Consider the following 20,510-nt stretch of genomic DNA (forward strand, 5'->3'; position numbering starts at 1 on the left):
ACATGACATTCACACTTCAAGACATGGAAACAAAACCCATGTTCTGGCATTACACAAAGCATTGCTTCCGGGTGACAGGACCTGCCCACCCAAACTATAGGAGATAACCACAGGCGTCTGAGATGCCACTTTTGATGGTCAACAATCTTACTGATGACAATATCATAGAACACAATACACAAGCAACAAAATAGTGAGAGCATGTGACATTTGGCTATTTTTTCAGTTCTTCGGGATTGTAACAGCAACATCCAATTATAAAACGAGCACTTAGCCAAGTCTTTGAGTCTTAAAAATTCCATTAAAATATTCACTTTTCTCCAAATTTAAATGTCAAACTCCACAGCAATGTCTATCTCCGCTATTGGCCAGGGGAGGGTGTAGACAGTTACCTCAAATGCGCATCAAGATAAGCAAGCCATTTGCTTTTCACCCAACTGCAAAGAGCTTCATCGAGAGGGCATAACTGAAACAGTGAATTTCACACACTGATCCCAGCCCCCAGGGCATAGACAGTCCAACCCTCTAGCAGAAGTTGCTACTACAGCGACAAGGACACAGTCCTTTATTGGCTTCCCACCCAGGAATACTGCCAACTGTGTCCAATGGGGCACCTGGCCAAGCCTCTGAAATGCCTCTGCTTGGGACTGAACTTATGTCTCAGCACCACTCACCCTGTGCCAACCAGGCACCCACTTGCTGGTTTAATTTGATTTTAAGATTGCTTTGTTGTCTGTGTTGCTGTGACGGGGTCAACACAAAGCAAGCCAGTGATTCAATCCAGTGATGAAGAAAATAATCTCAGAGATGGGCAGTGACAGATTCCATAAATCACTAAACAAAACGTGCCACTTGCTATTGACTGCATCTGAAAACCCTGCAGTAAAAACAAAAATCTATTTGAAACTAAAACAAAACAGGAGAAAACTAAAACTGAACCTCCCAACTGAGTTCATGTCAATCGCAACTTTAATCACAGTTTTAAGGGCAAAGCAACATGAGTTTTAAAGTTGTTTCATCAGTAAGCAGCCTACCTACCTTATGTCCTGGGTTTCCTAAAGGCCCGGCCTCCCCTGTGTCCCCCTGTGACGGAAACAACACACAGAACAGTTAGTGAAAGGTCTCTCGTTCACACATTAGTGAATAGCTTTATGACAGCTTGTCATTTCAGCAGTGATCTTGCTCTTACAGCTGTTCCACAAGTTATTGCTGTCATTGTGGCTCAGCAGCTGCAGATCAGGATATATAATATTTCGTAACAACTGGAAAGCAAAAATCGGAACCTTGTTAAGGTTCATTGTATTATTTTAATAATTGTATAAAAAACAGGACAGGGCAAGAAAGGGAAAAAAAAGCTTGAATGTCTTTGGGTTATGAAATTATACAGGGCTGTATAGGAAAAGACAGAATGGGAGAGAAAAGGAAACCGATTGTCCACAATGTTGTTAAGAAAGAGAAGATAGAGGTAGATAGCAGAATAGAAGAATCTTATTAAACGTGATGCCCATGCATGGTCATATCTTCATTACAAGCCCTGTTTGTCAGAACTGGCTTGTTTAGGAATAACAAGGAATTGTGGCAAAACCTAATAACTGAAATGCCATCTCTATACCATGGGTTAAGCCATTATTCTAGAAAATACACCCAGTCGACCTTTTATAAATTCTTAGCATTTGATCCGTGAAAATGATGTTCGTTGACAAGATATTAAGAATGTGGTAAGATATTTTTTTTACAGTCTATGGGAAAGATGTAATACATGGACTCAACAATTAGATGATTATTCCATTTGTATGAGGCAAAAGAAGTACACAGCTGCTGATGTCATTCATTAAGAACAGATATGCCTCTTATAAAATGCATATAGGAAGGTACATTTTTCACAGTGCTCTCAATTCAGTCTACTTTAATTTAAATGTTCTATTCAACCACTGGCACAATACCCTCTTTTAAGAAAAGCTAATAACATTTTAACACTGATGTATATAATAGGAACAATGAAAGGTTTTGACAGCTAATAGAAATTCAGTGTCGGCGAAATAATAAAGTGTCCTGAATTTAATTCCTGGAATTATTCACTTTGGAGGTACAATGGGTATAAATTGAATTAGAAGGTATTAATTGAAAACACGAGCCATAAGTGCAGGAGAGTTGTAAATGGTGCAAAACAAATTAAAGGTGTTTTAAAAGGGGAAGAAGTTTTAATTTCACCATTATGCCTGTGTTGTTGTTTTTTTAATGTACATGCAGGAGCTGTATATCTAGTAATACCAGGGTTTACGTGCAAGGCCATAGAAAATGGATTTCCTTTCAAGTAAGCTGCATTCTTATAACCCAATCCTTATCTGTTTAATTTCCTGAGGGATTCTGGATTAATCATAGCAGTTTAATCCCTTTGCAGTGCATTAGAATCCTCCGTCAAACTCTTGACTGTAATGCGGGGTAGTACTTTCTGTTGGAGTAACACAGCCAAAGTAATCCCCACACACTTTCCTAAGAAACCCTCTGTGTAGGTCAATATGATTGGCCTGCACTTCTCATTATGGGTGTTTAAAATGCTCTAAATTGCCAAGATGTCTTTGATTAATCTCTACAAAGTCAAGCTAAATTGTTAATACTGTAAGTATACTCTGACTACTTTTTAATTATACAGAATTAGATTATCATGTTGGTAATTGAAAGTCTCAGGAGCTTACCTTATTAACAGTATTTGCTATGACTTTGTTACCCCCTTTTAATGTATTATAATGTAAATCTAAAAGAGTGCAGCACAGTTTTATAGTCACTTGAACTCCTTTGGAAATTTAGGGACCAATATGAATTAAATATGCTTAAACAGAGGTCCACTGCTACCATAATTTATCAGAAAGATTAATGTGCAACAAGGTCAGAGTGAATAATGAGAAAAGCAATTACTACATGTGATTGTGTCAAAGCATAACATCTCTGATACACTGCCCAGATGGCTCAGAATAAACTACTTTTCTCATGTTTTTCTCTTAGTCGTACTGGCACATGGACATTTGCAAATCCCACAAGACATAAGAACAATTTTCACACGATGATTAGTGACATTTTGTCGTCTTTCTGCTCCAGTTGCTTACTTCACTATATTGTAACTAATATCAGCGAATGGCATACTGCATTATCTGGTTTGACATCATATCAGCTCTGCCTGCATTATTAAATGGTCAAATAAAGTGTGTCACCAAAAATAATGCACCTTCGTCTATCAAACACAGCAACTGTAGCTTGTAGCTCATTCAAACTCATAAATCAGGTAAATCCCAAAGCACCACTGTCACAGGAGAATTCACAAAGAATGGATTGGGGCCGTTGATAGCATCACGTATTGCGCATCACTTGCCACAGCTATATGCCCCGTCTCAAGCACTCTAAATATACTACAGGTCAAACACGCCCATAAAGTTTTGCAGCTGAGTGCAATTTCCCTTTTTTGCCTCTGATTGCAATTATCCATGTGGTAAAGTACAAATGTTGCCTTTGTACGGAGAACACAGTAGGCCAAATGGCACAGAGAAAAAAAGAATAACTGCAGGTAAGGAATTTAAACGTAACAGAGAGAAACCGGATCCCAGTCTGTCAGTGCTGTTGGTGCACACCTTCAGACTGTAAAAGAAGATGGCATCATTGAAGTGGAGGACACGCTTCATTATCACCAAATCTCTGAAGACGCTAATAATTTCACTGTAACTGCGTGTGGCTATTAGCACTGATCATTGTGAATTTTAGCAATGAAGCTCATTTGCATAGAAAGGGGCCACTTTTGCACCAAATGCAAGAGCACCGAGAAACAATTTGCTTGGCAGCACAGTTAGGGGTGCATTTCATCCTTTGCGGGTGCTTTGAGAATTACACAGCTTCTGTTTGTCGTATTTGTGCAGGTTTAGCGGCCATAAAAGTCTTTTTGTGAAAATGCATTGTATTAAATCAAATATTTACCAGTAGCTGCAAAATCTAGGTTTAGATTGATTAATCCACAGTGGAACAATGTTTTTGAGTAAAAACAACAGTCGGGTTGACTGTACCAGTTTACCACCATTAAACTGGAGAGCTTAGTCTTGAATGTGTAGTCCCTGATCAAGTTTTCCTTAACTTCATTGATTAAGTGTTAAGCCGGTAATAGGATTTGTTATGAATTTTGTTATTCAGCAAGTAAACAAATGGTGCCAAGTATTGATTTGTTGAAGACCTTAAATTAGATTTCAGGTGTAACAGTGTGAGCCACTGAACATAGCACAAGACCTGGCCTGCATAAATGATAAAGAAATGGAATGGCCTCCTAAAAAATCATGTTTAAATCATTGTTGAGGGCCTTTTAGATGTGCTCTTAGGCTACGGTTCAAAGCTAACAAAGGGAATTTATGTCTAATTGCGAAAGAGCACGTCACAGGGCCTGCTAAACATGCTGCCTTTTATGAAATGTAAAATTGCCTGATGCATTCTTGCCTGGTGAAAGTAGTAATTTCACTTAGCAGCAAGTAATTAATCACCAGCACTGCCAACACACTCAAAGTGCACATACACGGACACATTACAGCTTGAGAGCTGATCCCTGCTAGGTCAATTAAGAGTCATTAGAGGCCAATTATAACACATTTACAAATCTGATTAGTACAATCTGTTGCTATAAACATATTATTTCATTTTCCTGACTAGAAAATGGGAGCCAACGGGTTCTCACATAGCACATTTACAAGAGTTGACCCCTAACCATATAAAATTTATAAAAAATAATAACTAAAATAACTATTAAATAAAACTTAAATAAAGCCACAACTATAACTAACTAAATATCTCTCTCTCTCTCTCTCTCTCTCTCTATATATATATATATATATATATATATATATATACATAGTTATATGTGACTATTAATGACATATTAATGACATTTTAACAGTAAGAACAATTCACTATGTAGACAGCACAAAAAAATACCCATATTCATGTCCTGAGCTCTACAGGTATAATGATTTTACACTAATATATATGTCGCTATTGTGCCTTCCAGGAATGAGTGGTTTGCCAGAAACAAATATCATCCTACATATCTTAATCCCACAGCCACATCATGGTAATTAGGACACTGACCCCAGAAGCCATCTGATCTTATCAGGCATACAGTACCACCAACTGTTCATCCCTATGAATTCCATTCACTGCCTAATGCATTCTACCCTGGTTCTTTTTCTAACCTTGCACAGACAGCTAAAAGTGGATTTCATACTCCAAATAATGTAGTTTGTCTAGGGAAAAATACCACTTCTTCTCTGGGTATTTGGTGGTTAATTTATGTTTTTTTTTCTTGTCCTTCAACCAACACCCATAATTTTCAGTGACTGGGCATTTACCATTTACAATTTCACCTGTCTATTGAGCTGTCAAATAGAGAAAGGATTTTTCACTTTTTGAATTACCTATTTTTTTAGTGATGGGATACATGTTTTCCCAATTCACACAACATGGGAGATTTGGAAGAAAATGCACCTTGGTGAAGGTAATTGTAAGGTAGCATCTCTGAAGGACATTGACGGCTGAACCTTTGTCAGACACTATAGCATAGATATTTGCTTGCTGAGAGAGAGAGAAATGTAATCCTCTTCCTCTGACAGTGGCTTTCTGACAAAGTATACAGGGGCTTGTTCTTATTCTTGACATTTAGACAATGGATGGGCAATGATTTTGAAATATTCAAATAGTCATTAAATTATAAAAAATCGGACAGTTCATGCGACTATCGTCTCGTCTTATAAGTACTGTATATTTTCCCTTGTTTTTACCGCCACATCAGGTAAAATGTGTGTGGCCCGTTCAGTTCGGCTCTTTTCCGCAGAGCATGTCAGGGGGGGGCAATTTTTTAAGAATAGTCAAATAGTCCCAAATGACTATTGAATAGTATTTTTGCTTAAAATGCCCATCCCTAATTTAGACCTGGCCACTGTCCTGGAAAACCAGTGATACCGGCCACATAGAAAACCCATGGCAGCAGTTGAGTATCATTTGAGAGCAATAGTATGGTTAATAACAACATGGGACATAGCACAGTGGCCCAGTGATAATACACTCTATGATTAAATGAATGTTTATGAATTATGTATGACTTAAAGTGAATCACGGATGTTGAACATGATGCTGCCCACCTACTTAAGTCTAGTGTGCAGTGAATATTTTGCACCTCTAACATTCATGTAGCCCCTGCATGTTTCTTTTTAAATAAATAAGAACACATAAATGCATATAAAAATGTTGTCCATACCTTGTCTCCTTTATCCCCTTTTTGTCCTGCCAGTCCAACTACACCTGGAAGACCAGCATCTACCTGTGCACATAGTATACATTAGTAGGATCAAAAGATTTCTTGTAATCAAATAGAAAATGTGGCTATTGCTATTGGATTTCTCTTGAAAACACATGCATTGCATAGTGCTACATTTTGTATGAGACACTGCATACTTTGAACCTTTACAATAAAGCACAGAGTATAAGCTGTTATTCTATGAATGTTGCATATACAGTAATATACAAAAGAGAATATAAAAAAGGCCATTTAATGATATGATGATTTAATGATATTGACAGTATGACAGAAAACTTATTCACACACTAAAGTTTTATGTATACGATTAAGTTAATTCTCAGAATATATCATATCGTATATCGGAGCAAATTCAACAAATGTAAGTCTTGTGATTTCTGAATGAAAAACCGTTCTTGACCCAAGAAGTAAAATGTTTTTAAATGAAATGTATTATTTGTCAGTAAAGCAATGTAGCGAGAATGTCCAGAGTCAAAGTGTTACTTGTGAAAATGTGTAATCTGTATTATTTAAGCCTATTCTAATATATAATAACCAATTTATACAGTATGTAGTAGCAAAATAGTGTTCTAATCTAGGACCTCAAAATGTTGATTTGAAAAGTTAATTATGTTTCTAACTTCCAGGCAAAATTTAAAAATCATAACATGTGGAGTTGGACATCACCTTAGAGCTGAACCCTCTATGTATCCACAGCTCCCTGTTCAGATGCACCAATCAGGGTGTGTCAATCGCTGCTCATGCACACGCATTCATTCTCTCTTGTGGGGAGAGGGGCTTAGGAGACTGTTTTGGGCTTTAGCGGAAAGGGGGGAGGGACTGAGTTGTCAATGTTCAAATTTTTTGAACATTGCTTTTGATAAGAATCTGTGGGGGTCACAGGGTGGGGACACACTGCACCACAGTGGTGGCCTAAAGGCTAAAGAAGCGAGCTTGTGACCGGGAGGTTGCAGGTTCAATCCGACTACCACTGAGGTGCCCTTGAGCAAGGCCCTTAACCCCAACCGCTCCAGTGGAGCTGCTCAGTGGCCAGCAGATCAGACTGTGGTTGTACTGGGCAGCTTCCAATGTGTAACTGTGTGAATGTGACACAGGTCGTCGTTGCAAATGAGAATTGTTTCTCAATCGACTTACCTGGATAAATAAAGGTTAAATAAAAAATAAATAAATAAAATAGCCTCTGCTGCCTTCAAGGAGGACTTGTAGCTTTCAGGTCTCAATTGGCATTTTAATCTAACATTAATATTTGCAGTTGAAAGAACCCTTTTGCATTTTCACAAATGTATAGCAGGGTGCATATTTACCATACTTACATACATAACAGTTTGGGAGAATGATACGTGTTTGCTAATACATTATGGCTATACTGCCTCTTCCTCTTTCAAAGAAAAGACGTTTTTGTATAAATGTCCTTTAACTGGCAGTTTAGTGCCTATAAAGGATTGAGTACATGCAGTGTAAATCAGTGCTGCACTTACTCAATTAAAGGCCCTTGTTGGGTGGAATTGATTGTACCTTTTCAGCTGGACAGTGACATCTGTCAATTGACTGTGAGGTCGGCTGAGACAGCATCTGGGGGAGCTGGGCTGTAACCAGGGGAGGGGAAGTCCCATTAAAGGTCTTCATGGCTTCACACTGGATCGATACAGAAATGTCACCATTTAGACACCTTCCTTTGTCATGTTTGCTATATGGCACAAAAACACATCCAAAACCTACACCGTAGCACACTTGCAACACACTTAACCCAAGGTAACCTTGGTTTTAGCTAGTATAGGTATATTTACATCATGCTGCAAATAACAAACATAAAATGTGGTAAACTGTGTGGTAAAACTTAGAAAGTACTAAGCAGACAAGCAGTGATGAGTCCTTCTCAAGGTTGTGACAATTTCCTCGGAGTAACTTTACACTGACATGACAGCATGCAAATGGCGATATGCAATAGTAAGGGGTCAAAGGTCATCTCTCCAGTTGGAATTACTGTAACATAAGCTCTTATTGATTCTATGGTGATGGAAGATCTCTGTTATTAAGTTTCTATCTGGGGTCCCCTCATGGACAAGACCAAAAACTTACACTTTTGTCTGATCACACTGATCACACCGCATAGGTCAAAATACAGGCTATTACAGTCTATGCCAAGAGTGACTACACCAAGACATATGGTGAATGTGATTTAATAGGTCTCATAATTTAGCAGGAAAACATATATTGTATATTCTCATTTATTCATTTAGATGTGAAATGAATTATATATGATATAGGACATTTTGTAAAAAAATATTAGTACTTGTTGTCATTTTATTTAGAATAAACAGTTGGTATTATTGTTTTGGTGAAACATCATAGCGTTTTACCTTTGGTTCCAATAGCTCACAGCAATTTTCCATTTCGGCCATATAAGGGTCACAGTAGATTAGAATTTGTTTCAGCTCAATCTGTGAAAAAGAGTTCTCATTAAGGGACCATTACAGCATAATACAATAGATTCATGATCACATCGTGCCCCTCTTTTTACTGATAAAGGTCTGCTCTTCACTGGTTAAGACAACTGTTGTAGCTTGAAGTTGTCCTAATATTGCCATTCCCATTGGCAGAAAAACACTTCAAAAACATCAGATTTAAATCTAAAATATATATTTTTAAAAGAGCTTCAACGTCTGCATGAATTGTAGTTGCGTCAGAGCAAAACTTGAACCCTACATTTTTTTCAGATGTACTGCCTTACATCTTTACAAATCACATGGATGAAAAACTCAGCTGTTAATGCTACTTAAGCCAAGTTCTACTCAGAGGCATTGGGTGACCAAATGGAATAATGGACCTCATGTTTCTTTTAGCACTTTGGGGGCACCTCTAAGAATGAGCGTAACACATTTGGATTTGCAGAGATTAAGCAAATATGCCCCTGAGGCATGTTTTTGAAAGCACTGGGAGTGCATTTTACAAATCTCTGTGAAGATAGTACACTATTGATGGATATGAGTAACAAAACTACTGCATCAAAAACTGGTAAAACCCTAAATGATACTGTGTAGATTTAGCTAAAGACAAAAAAAAAACATTTTCACAAAGTGTGCGTGGAACATACATCTACAGGTCGTCCATCCTCCACTCGTGTAGTGATGAGAGTGCGCCCACTGGGGTCAAAGCTGTCCTTCTCATCAGTCTGTTTGCTTTCTATTAGCTTGCAGTCCATGTAAATGGAGACTATGTTGCTCTGTACAGAAATGCCCAGCTTGTGCCACTGGCGATCAAAAAGGGCATGTAGGTCACGGCTCTTAAATGTGTAGCGGAGAGCATTCTTTAGCTGGCCCTGGAAAGAAAACTCCACCCCCTTCTTGCCACCATCAACCACAACAGATACCTGAGGAGCAAAGAAACAAACATCCATCCCATGATATTCTAGCACACTTGTAGATACTGAAACTGATATGTGACATTAAAACATACAGTGAGGCCCACCTGACTGCCTCCCGACTGGTCTAATATCTGCCAGAGATACCAGCGGTCTTTTTTTGTAGTTCTTCTTACCCGGAAGATAGTGACAAGGGAGTATTCACCCGAAAGCCCATTTGGAAATATTACTCTAAAAAAACATCACAAAATATACATATTAAATATACAATTAAAACAATAAGAAAATGAAAGATAACAGTGTCAAGTGTCATTTCTCAATGTTGAATGTAAACTCTTTTAAAGCTTTCGGTGGCTGAACAATGAAGCCGCCAATCAACTTCAATGATCAATAAAACATTTCAATATCCTCCTGCTGCCGAGTCTTACACATAAATAAACCTGACAAACTTGATTCCATTTAGCTTGATGAATTTTATACTGGCTTCCCTGTCTTTCAGATAATGAAAACATGTAGAAATTGATCCAAACTCTCATAGGCCAACCTTTTACCTCACTGAGATACCATGTGCTACAGTTACAGAGTTATAGATGCCGCATGCACTGCAGTTATAGATTTATGTGTATGACCTCAGCTGCTCTGTAAAGTCAAATAACAAGTCTGTGTTCACAGCTGAAAATGTGTTCCAGCAGAAGCACACTATGCAAAGAAAAAGTAGGGAATATATAGGAAAAACATCATATTTCAAATCACACCCACTCTCAAATGAATTACAGCTTATTCAGTAACTCATCTCTAAACCCACACCCCCACTCCCTTCCTAATTTTATACATTGCGTCAAAAAAACTAAACACTGTAACCTTCAAAATACTCTAACCCTAGCCCTAGCTCAGATTCAGATTAACAGTCAAAAGTCGAAGAACATAAACATAATAAATCAAGATCAGCAAAAATAATAATAATGCAATGATAAGGTCATTGAGAAGGCAGAGCACAGCCTGGGGGAGGGAGAGAGAGAGTTTCTTCAGACAGGTTGGAAATTAGTTTTCACTTCAATATATCATCTCCTATTCTCTCAGAGCTTCATACCCTCTTCTATTGTGTCCCATGAATTCTTTGAGATTTCAGTGTAAATGGTACATGACTAAAATGATAAATACACCATGTTAAAGCTTCTGAAAAAATGCCTCTTTGAGAGGCCAAGGGCTGGAAAGGTTATTTGTTGCCCAAGGGCTAAAGGACTATTACAGCTGCAAATCAATATGAAAAATGGCAGAGCAATTTATAAAAATGAGGACTTATAAAATAAATTCAACACAGAAAATTCCCATGCTGCATGTAGAATAACTGCTTATACCAAATGTATTACACATTATTATAAGAGGCAGGGAGCAACATAAAAGAAAAATGTAAAAGAGAACTCCAAGAGCCTTTGCACTACACTGCATATTATAAAAACATAATAAATTTAAGCAGGTTTAATATAACTGAGATACTCTGTGAAATACACTGCTGGGCTGTTTTCTGTTTGAGCCCTGGAGTTTACACTCTTCTTTACAAAGTGTCCCAACTAAGTCTGCTCTTATTTCAAAACATCAGTGTGTGCCGCACTGTCTAATGTGCGGCACACTTGATCTGTGAGGCAGCAGAGGGTTAAAGTTCTTGACCTCATGTTGACTGCCATCTGTGGCTAAATGGCTAAACCCGCAGCTTGTGTAGGTTAGTTATTCCGAGTCTTTTGAAAAATGCTAGTCTGCAAGTTTAGGTAAGTGATAATGAGTGAACCAAAAGGAACTTGATTCATTTTCTGCTCTCATGCTACAATGCTAAAACAACTTTTACAATTTACTGTACTGTATGTGATGTTGCCAACCCTGTCTCTTAAAAGTTCCATTTATATATAACTAATTTACATTGGCAGATTTTGGAGAACATGTATTCAATCAAAGTCATGTGCCATTTGTATACTACAGGGTTGGATTCTACAATGTGAAGTAGCTGGGCCGAGGTCCAGGCCAAATTATTCAAACAGCAGAAAGGAACAGCCAAAAAAAGAAGGTATGAGTGACGTGTCATTAAGGCAAGAGTTACTTGTGCATACTGTACGTAATGTATATTGTAAAATAGTGAACATCCATAGCAATAATCAAGAGAAGCACAAAAGATAACAGAACTTCCACAAGAGTTATAATCAGAATTAATTCAATTTTTGTAAGGAGGCGTTCCTTGTGCTTTCTGGAAACTATCACCACTCTAGGAAAATGTCTTAGACCATGCATATTGCTTGGCTGACACTAGTCCTTGTATAAATAGGGACAATATTTTGACAGAATGTCACAGCAACACTACCGGTCCAGTAGAAAATCTCCTGGAAGCCGCTTTAGTATCCTGGCTTGTGAGGAATCCTATCCAGCAGGATTCTAACAAACGGCTGCATTTTCAAGCTTTTTGGTCTAACGACATACCCAAATTAAAAGTGGTAGAGCTCCCATATACTTTGACACTCAGGGATGTGTCATGCCTGGTATCATTGGAAAGGAAATACTCTCAAGTTTTTGTTACAAGTGTCAGGGTGATTCTAGGCCTTAACTGACACAGAGTTACAGAGGCTAGAATGGAGGGTTTCTATTTCCGTCCAAGTCATACATCTGTAATATTATTAAAATACACTGCTGTAAACACATCTAGTGAGATACTGACAACAATGTCGTAGCCACATGTCTCAGCTTACTACAGAAAAAATCCAGAAGCCAAAAGACTCAAAAATGGATTTTATATGAATGATTTTTTTCTACATATATGTCTGTGCGTTTTTCTGATTTCCATTTAAAAAGTGCAAAGAAAAAAGCCAATAAAGTACAAAATAAAACACTTCTCAAATACACAAACACACCCACATCAATCATACACATACTTGAAATAACTATATACAAAAATATATAGAAATAAGAAATTATACATTGCATAGGGTGTGATATGCTTATGTTTTTGCTTTGACACAGCTCCAGCCATTACAGGGTTAAAATGTCAGGGGCAAATGTGGTATCTATCTTCTTGTCTGCTCATTGGCTAAAAATGTGGACGGATCTTATAGCATTTAAATCTAACCGAGCAAATGTCGATCGTTTTCACGTGGGCTCATATCGCGTCAGAGGACTCTTCAGCTTTTCATTGGTGTATCACAGGCAAACCTGCTTTAAAGTTATAAAAACGTTTATGAATGGAGGTTACAGCGACGCCACAGCCACAAGGTGTACCGTAGACGGTACAGTGACCGTTAAGAGGTTAAATGAGTCAGAGGAATCAGATTGCTGTAGCTGAAACAATCAAACCTCAAACGTTAGCCTAGTTGGCTCACATCCCTATCGCTGACACTCAATCCTTCAACAGATCTAAGTGGGCTCAACCATGTCAGTTTATACACTAAATGCATCATCCATGCAAGCAAGGACTCTAACTTCCTCACAGCATGACTCCCCTTTCCTGTTGAAATGTGAAAGTGCAATACTTGCCAGCATGATAGAAGACTGCCACTGATCAAGCCAAATCTAATGCATGCCTGTGATCTGGAAGGATTTCTTACCAGTGAAGAGTCATTATACAACTGATTGTGCATGTGTGTAGCTGAGATGTGTGACACTGCTATGTTATCATCATTCCAGTGTAAATAAGTGTTCCTCTGCACACGTACATAATGGAGAAATAACACTGTGATTGCAACAAGCCACCGATAACAGACAATTTCAAAAATGTGTGATCTGCAACCATGACTACATGCTGTAAAATAATTTCAGAGTCATTTTTTACCTCCAATCAACATGGAATGTGGAATTGTAAATTGGTAGAAAATCCCTGTCACAACTAAACTGCTGCTATGACTATCAAACAAGTTGTCTCAGTTGTCCCTCCGTCCCTGTCTCCAGCCACTTCATACTTCCCACAGGCCCATGCATCAATTTCAAGGCCTGCCATTCTCCATCCACCCATCGGATTCCCTCAGACTTTTCCAAAAGTCCAAGTCCCCTCACTCTTACTGTACATCCTACTCACCACACAGTATTTCTACCAGCACATTTCCACATTTTCCGTCAATGTTGCGTCATGCCTTTGCTTTCCGGCCTCTTCTACCTGAAACTGACTCTGTACCTTTCACCTGTAGATTCTCTGCTACTTCTGTTTGGATTTGCTGCCTTTGCCTGTAAGCCTTTGAATCATAATTTTACCATTAAAACTGTTCCTATCTGCCTGGATGTCTGTTAAGTATTTTTAAAGGCCATTGACGTCAACGTATATAATTACAAAATATACAGTATTTCTTAATAAGCACTGTTTATAATAATTTGGATTATGTTTTGTTTATGCCTTTAAAAAAATGAGTGAGTCAGCTATACAGCATTGATTGCAGTAAAACCCATATGATTAATTAGCTGACACGACAGTCACAAACCACTGAAGCCACAGATTGATAAACAAACACAAACCCTGGTGATTTGATACACTATATCTCAGCCTCAGTGGCTCCTTTGTATCTACATTTCACGCTACATTTTACAGTATCTTTTTAAAGATATCTTTTTTAAGCTTACTGTTTCCCATTGAACATTTTACTTATTACGAATGTCTTTGATGATATAGTATCCCAGTCACACAAACCTTACCAACATTATGAGATCCTGTGATCACATTCAAAGGAAGTGTTAATTTCAGTCCCATTTCAAAATGAACAATGGTTATTATGTTGAGGAGAAATTATTAGAAAAATGTCGTTTTGTTTTGAGCTTCATACTGACAATTTAATTTGTCTGAATCTTTAAGACTAGAAAAGAACACACAGGCCTGAGAATGTTCAAAGTACATCTAACAAAAAGCACAAATAAGTCTAAATATGTATACAGACGAATATGGATTCTACCTTTTTATTTGGCTATGTTTTGTTTTGCAAATCAAGGATTATAAAAACTGTAGTCCAACAAGGCTGCTTGCTACCTTATTGCAAATACCAAGTAAAGAAAAAAAAACACTTACTGATCTGCTTTTGCTGAAAAGTAAAAAATAAATAAAAAAAGAAAGCACAGACAGCAACTGCAGCACTGTGTTTTAATACTGTGTGAGCACATACAAGTTATACATGTTGCATTTTGTAGGGCAATTTGTCACACAAATTTTCCTTGAGTGTGTCAGCTCTGATCTATGCACCATAATGTGTACTGTGCCAAGAAGCTGGCAGAACATTAGCCAGATCTAGAGAGTCGAGCATCTATTGCTGCAAATCCTGCGAGTAAAGTGAGCAATGTTTTAGTGGTTGTGGCAGGGGCAGAGGGGCCTCATGCTTCGTGCAATTGCCCTCGCTTTCCTTCCTCAGCTGACATGCAGTATCACCTGTCAAAGTACTTAGATAATTGGATATGAGAGGGAACGCAGTCTCGCCACTATAACCAATGACACTGTCAGCAGTGTCATTGAGAACCAACATCTTCTCGCACTATGGGCCCAGACTGAGCGAAGGGCTGAAGTAAATGTATTTTTGGCTGACTGACTGAACAGAGAAGCAGATCACAAATCACCTGGCTCTAAGATTCTTTCACCTAGCCAGAAAGAGAGTGGCAGTAAATGTTTACAGTTGCATGTCATGTAAAAATGCTAAAAATATCCTCCCCTCCCGTAATAACGACACAGTGTTCTCTTTCCCCGTTACAACCTAAGGTCACAAAACAATGAACATCTCAAAATACATTTTTTAAATGCAAAACATCACTCTAAAGCCAAGTTTGGCAACCCCTACAGGTTCATATGAGCCACTTGTCTTTCTTGATACAACTGAATTGTAACAGGCCTTTATAAATATTCTATCAAATTCAAATTCCCACTATATCATCATATTAGCATCAAGGTAAAGTCACAGAGCAGTCCCACCAGTTGACCGGAGGAAAAAAGGTCTTCAGTAAATGGCACCTTAGTGTGACATTTATGTAGTTATTTTAATATTCCTGTCTTATTATACATGCTCCAACGTTTTTTTCTGTTCCTTTATGTCCCACTTTTTGCCCTTAGGAGATTTCTAGAATAAACGCAATATATATTAATTCTGTTGAAATTATTCCCTGTCTATCAGCTCACCTCACAGCTTGCCCTTATTATCAAAGGCAAATGGAACTATTGCTCTGAGCAGGGTATATCTGGGTTGCCTCAAGTCAACCCTTTCATGAAATCCAGTAATGGCTACACTGTTTTTGTCTTAGAATATCACCGGATCTGAAGGAAAGCAAGCTTAAACCTTCATCATGGTCTGCACAGCAGAGATCTATGATAGCAGCAATATTTTAGCTTATTTTTTTAAATTTTTTTTTTTTTTTTTACAGTATTATGAGGTCTTGCAATATTTTAGTTGTAATACATAACCTCCATATTCAGAACCTGTGCATGAGAGAGAAAAATAGCAATAGCCAAGGTAGTAATCCAAATGAATATTGCAGTTTAATACTGCACCTCTGTGTGCACTGTGTCTCTGCCACACATGAGTGGCTGCATCTTATAGCATGCTTGCATTGTGCTACTGTTTATAGCAAGAGCATGAGAGTGGTAGAAATGAAGCAGCATATAAGGAGATTATTTACCGGGTCTGACTGACATGCAGGCTGTCTGTCTGAGTTATCCTTAAATGTTATAAGGAACCAGAGTAAAACATCTAAACCCAAATGATGCAGAAAATAAACACACAAACATGCAAATACACACAAGGATGCTACTCACTTTGTCGGCTTAATGAGTGGACTGCTTCCTAAACGAAATGACGGCAGGTCCTCTGTGATTGTCCCCTTTCGGAGAAGAAACTTTTCAGTGAGATCATATCCTGTGAAACAGGTTTACAATGTGTCAATAGATTTAAAGAAGCCAATGTTGACTTATTCACAAAGCAATTGTGTTGATTCAGAACATACCTTGGATTTCCAGGGGACGATCTAAGATATCAGAAAACCTGTGCTCCTCTACACTCAGAGGGGGACATGAGCCATCTGGAGGGAAGCCACCAAGAAATTGGTTGTGCCGGGGTACAGATGTTCATTTATATTTTGAACCGGTTTTGACAAGTGTTATAGAAAAAGGGGACGATATATTGAATCATGAATTCATTTCCACAGTGCATTTCCTTTAATTTGAAAAACAAAACATCTTCATGAGAAACTTTTCATTAATCTTCAAAACTTTAGTTTAAAGGTCCCATGGCATGAATATTTCACTTTATGAGGTTTTTTAACATTAATGTGAGTTCCCCCAGCCTGCTTATGGTCCCCCAGTGGCTAGAAATGGCGACAGGTGTACACCGAGCCCTGGGTATCCTGCTCTGCCTTTGAGAAAATGAAAGCTCAGATGGGCCAATCTGGAATCTCCTCCTTATGACGTCATAAGGAGGAAGGTTACCTCCCCCTTCTCTGCTTTGCCCGCCCAGAGAATTTGGCCCACCCATGAGAGAGAGAGACATCATGGCTTTTAAATGATCAAAGTGGCATTTGGTCAAAGCCACACCCCCACCCTCCACCTTGCTCCCCCCCTCTCTCCTCCTCTATAGCTACAGACACAGAAATGGCACATACTAAGGAAAGCTCATTGTGGGACTGGCTCTATTGGCTGCCAAAGACTTCAGATACAGTATTAGGGGACCACTAAGGTCTATATAAAAGCATCCAAAGAGCACCATGTCATGGGACCTTTAAACTTATAAAACAACCAACAGTGATAAGACTCTAAGACGTAATTTAAAGGCAAGCCTAGATCTGTTTTACTGAAAATAAAATGGAAACTGCCTTTATGAATAATGATAGACCCATAACATTTTTACAAGTCTAAAGTTTTGGTTCAAGCTGTCACACTCTCAGTATACTGTTATGTTATACAGTAGCTCCAGCCCAGCTGGCGCGCGCAAATGTGACGTCATGGAATCGCCATAACTATTTATACCCGTGCTGGTGGTCGCGACACTAGTTGCAGTCTTCTCCTGAACAGAGGTGGCGCTAATGAGGAAAGGCTACCGACTTTGCTCTTTCTACAGACTAGAAGAAGAAGAAAAAGATAACCAATGGCAGAACTGGCAGCAGCATTGCCGTTAATGCTTCAATTTGATTTGATGACCTACTTCGTCGGATCAAGCCTTTCATTCACCATAAAAGAACTCATCTTAACCCAGTAAGTTTACAAGAGAGACTAGCAGTCACTCTGAGAGTCCTGGCATCCGGTTGCCCAGGAGCTTGTTCATGCTTCCTGTTTCCGCTTTATCGCGCGCCGCTGAAAAAAAAGAGTGGTGTGCGACCTCTGCTCGCACGCTATAAATCCGGGCGCGCCAGCAAGATCTACGTCATTTTGACATCACGATGGCGTGCGCCAGCTTGGCTGCGGCTACTGTAAATCACGCATTTCCCAAGTATTAGCATTACAAAGGGTGGGTTTTTCATTGTAAACCATAAATGTTTTGTAAAACATAAATAAATAAAAAACATAGGTATGATATCTTGTACACATGGATTTGGGATGTAAATATTGAACTGTCTATCTATCTGCCATTTGTGTAACTATCTATTTGTTCTTTACCTCGACATTATTGAGAGACAATTTATTTTATAGATAACAAGTGTCTGCTTTATGTTGATACCAGAACATTTAAGAGAAAGACTACAACTGATATTTGTATGCTTAACTATTTATATGTTTTTTTAAATGACACAGTTGAAAGACAGAGGTTGCTGGACAAAAGGTGGAGGACAACAAACACACATACCTGGTCGTTCATTCACTGACATTCCAAATGTGCAAGGAATGAAATTTACAGTCCAAAGGAACGCAGTCCATCTTAACAAGCATATCATAGCTCTGACACCAGGAAGCAGTCCCACGTGAAAACCTGGATGCAAACAGAACAGTTCTTATTTTACAATCCTGTTCAATTCAATATTAATACTTGGTTAAAAAAAGAAAAAGAAAGAATGAAACACGTGCCTTATGCTAATCTTGATTAAATATTTGTCCACATGTAAGTGACAACAAAGGTAGAACTAATAGACAGAGACACAGTCAAACAATGTGGCTTTACTGATCTTTATTATAAACTTATAAACTAAAATGCTGACAGGTGCAATAGAATCTTTGACTTGGATTCATTCAGCTAGTTTAGATAGATTTAGATAGATACGTATAATTTGTTTTCACAGTCTGTTTCAGACAGGTAGATAGACACATAGAAACAAGCACATTTACAACAACGACACCGGATCTACAAGGTCGGTGAGATGGTTTGTTCTGCAGTGCTATGGAAGAAGAAGCGACAAAACTTATTCCAAAGCGAGTCCTTCTACATCTCAGAGTCCTGTATCTGCGGCCAGATGCATCTGCAGCAGTGTAAAGTGTGGATATAGAGGGCGATTAGTGTCATTGACAATGGTGAGGGCAGGGCGTGTGATGGCTCCTTTGTTCAGGTCTGAGATGTTGGGTGTAGGGGAGCTGATCATTTTGGAGGTGACATGTGTGATGTTGGTGAGTCTGTGTTTGTTAGAAATGGTGAGCATGTTGTAGAAACAGGGGGAACAGTACAGCAGGATGGTGTCTGCAAACTAGATGGATACAACTTCAGATTTCACTCCTTCATATCTAGCTGCAATCATATTTCACAAGGTTCTAATAATTGTCCTCAAATCAGGGCATTTATTTTTATTTTAAATCCACTGCTTATGATTATCGGCGACTTATTGTATTACTGTGGACTGTAAATCATGTTAATTCTCCTATTTTAAACCTCCACTCTAATGCCCACTTGTATGTCCCAAAAGCCTATCTGTGTGTTTATGTAAAGCTACTCAATCTGGAGAATGCACTTCTGAGTCCTTCATTCATTAGTTTTCATGAACACCTGCCATACAGTGATGAATGGAGATGTCTATACTGCAGTTAAATCATTATACACTAAGCAACGTTTATGTTAAGGTTTCGGTTTGTTAACTAGCAAGCCAAGCTGCCTCTTGTTCTCTATAGACAGTTTGTAATTCATTAGCTCAGTATGTCATCATCACAAATTAGCTGTGGGACTGTGCTTAACTTCAGAATACAATCAACAGCAACAACAACAACAAGATAAAGACAACACAATGGGGAAATATTACTACATCAGATGTTGATCTAAATGCAGTATGTTGCATGTTAAAAAGATACAAGTAGGCACGTTTTTATCATTATTTTACTTTCTCCAAATGTATCTATATTCCAAATAAGAAGTTCAATATATTTACAATATGCTAATTGGCTCCTCGTGTATCTTTTGTGTTTTCGTCTTAATGCCAAACCCTTAATCTTTGTTTCTGTTGTACTCTATTAACAGTCTGTTGTTGTGTTTTGATCTGTAAGCTGTCAGCAGTGTTTTGTTCAAGGATGTCACATGCAAGGATCAAACCTGGAAACCTCCAGTTACAAGTAAATCAACTCTTCTCCATTTCTCTCATGCCATTGCAAAGAAGGCAAGAATTGTTTTAGGGCAGAGTGATCCTCGATAGTAAGTGAAGTCAATCAATTTTAGCAAACACTTTCAGTAACTTCTGGATTGCTTCGCCTGCAAAAATTGGTGCACTGCCAGAATAGTGATGATTGAACACAAAAAGAAAAGAAAAATCATTTCGGGCATTTGTTTTTTCCAAGAACTTTTAAGGACTTCAAAAAGAAAGAAGAAACTCAACAGAAGCCCACAAACGTGGTTCGCACATTATCTAGGCGTGACACTGAATACATAAATCGAAAATCTATTTGGTTTTGTGATTATTCTCTTATAAACA

The 20,510-nt window shown here is 38.3% G+C and overlaps 1 protein-coding gene across 1 annotated transcript in view; it reads right to left on the bottom strand.

Moving 5' to 3' along the window:
- The window catches only part of LOC144532843 (uncharacterized), a 96,927-nt gene extending 78,338 nt beyond the window's left edge, over positions 1–18,589 (bottom strand). Inside the window, exons 1-9 of the mRNA XM_078273779.1 lie at positions 18,473–18,589; positions 16,641–16,715; positions 16,453–16,552; positions 9,809–9,932; positions 9,435–9,710; positions 8,701–8,781; positions 7,856–7,975; positions 6,281–6,343; positions 1,039–1,083 (exon numbers count right to left, since the gene is read on the bottom strand). Of these exons, the coding sequence (XP_078129905.1) occupies positions 1,039–1,083; positions 6,281–6,343; positions 7,856–7,975; positions 8,701–8,781; positions 9,435–9,710; positions 9,809–9,932; positions 16,453–16,552; positions 16,641–16,715; positions 18,473–18,560 (972 nt within the window). The 5' untranslated portion in view covers positions 18,561–18,589. The remainder of the gene's footprint in view (positions 1–1,038; positions 1,084–6,280; positions 6,344–7,855; positions 7,976–8,700; positions 8,782–9,434; positions 9,711–9,808; positions 9,933–16,452; positions 16,553–16,640; positions 16,716–18,472) is intronic.
- Between the last annotated feature and the right edge of the window lie 1,921 nt (positions 18,590–20,510).

Source organism: Sander vitreus, chromosome 17 (genome assembly GCF_031162955.1).
Source record: "Sander vitreus isolate 19-12246 chromosome 17, sanVit1, whole genome shotgun sequence".
Lineage (NCBI taxonomy): Eukaryota > Metazoa > Chordata > Actinopteri > Perciformes > Percidae > Sander > Sander vitreus.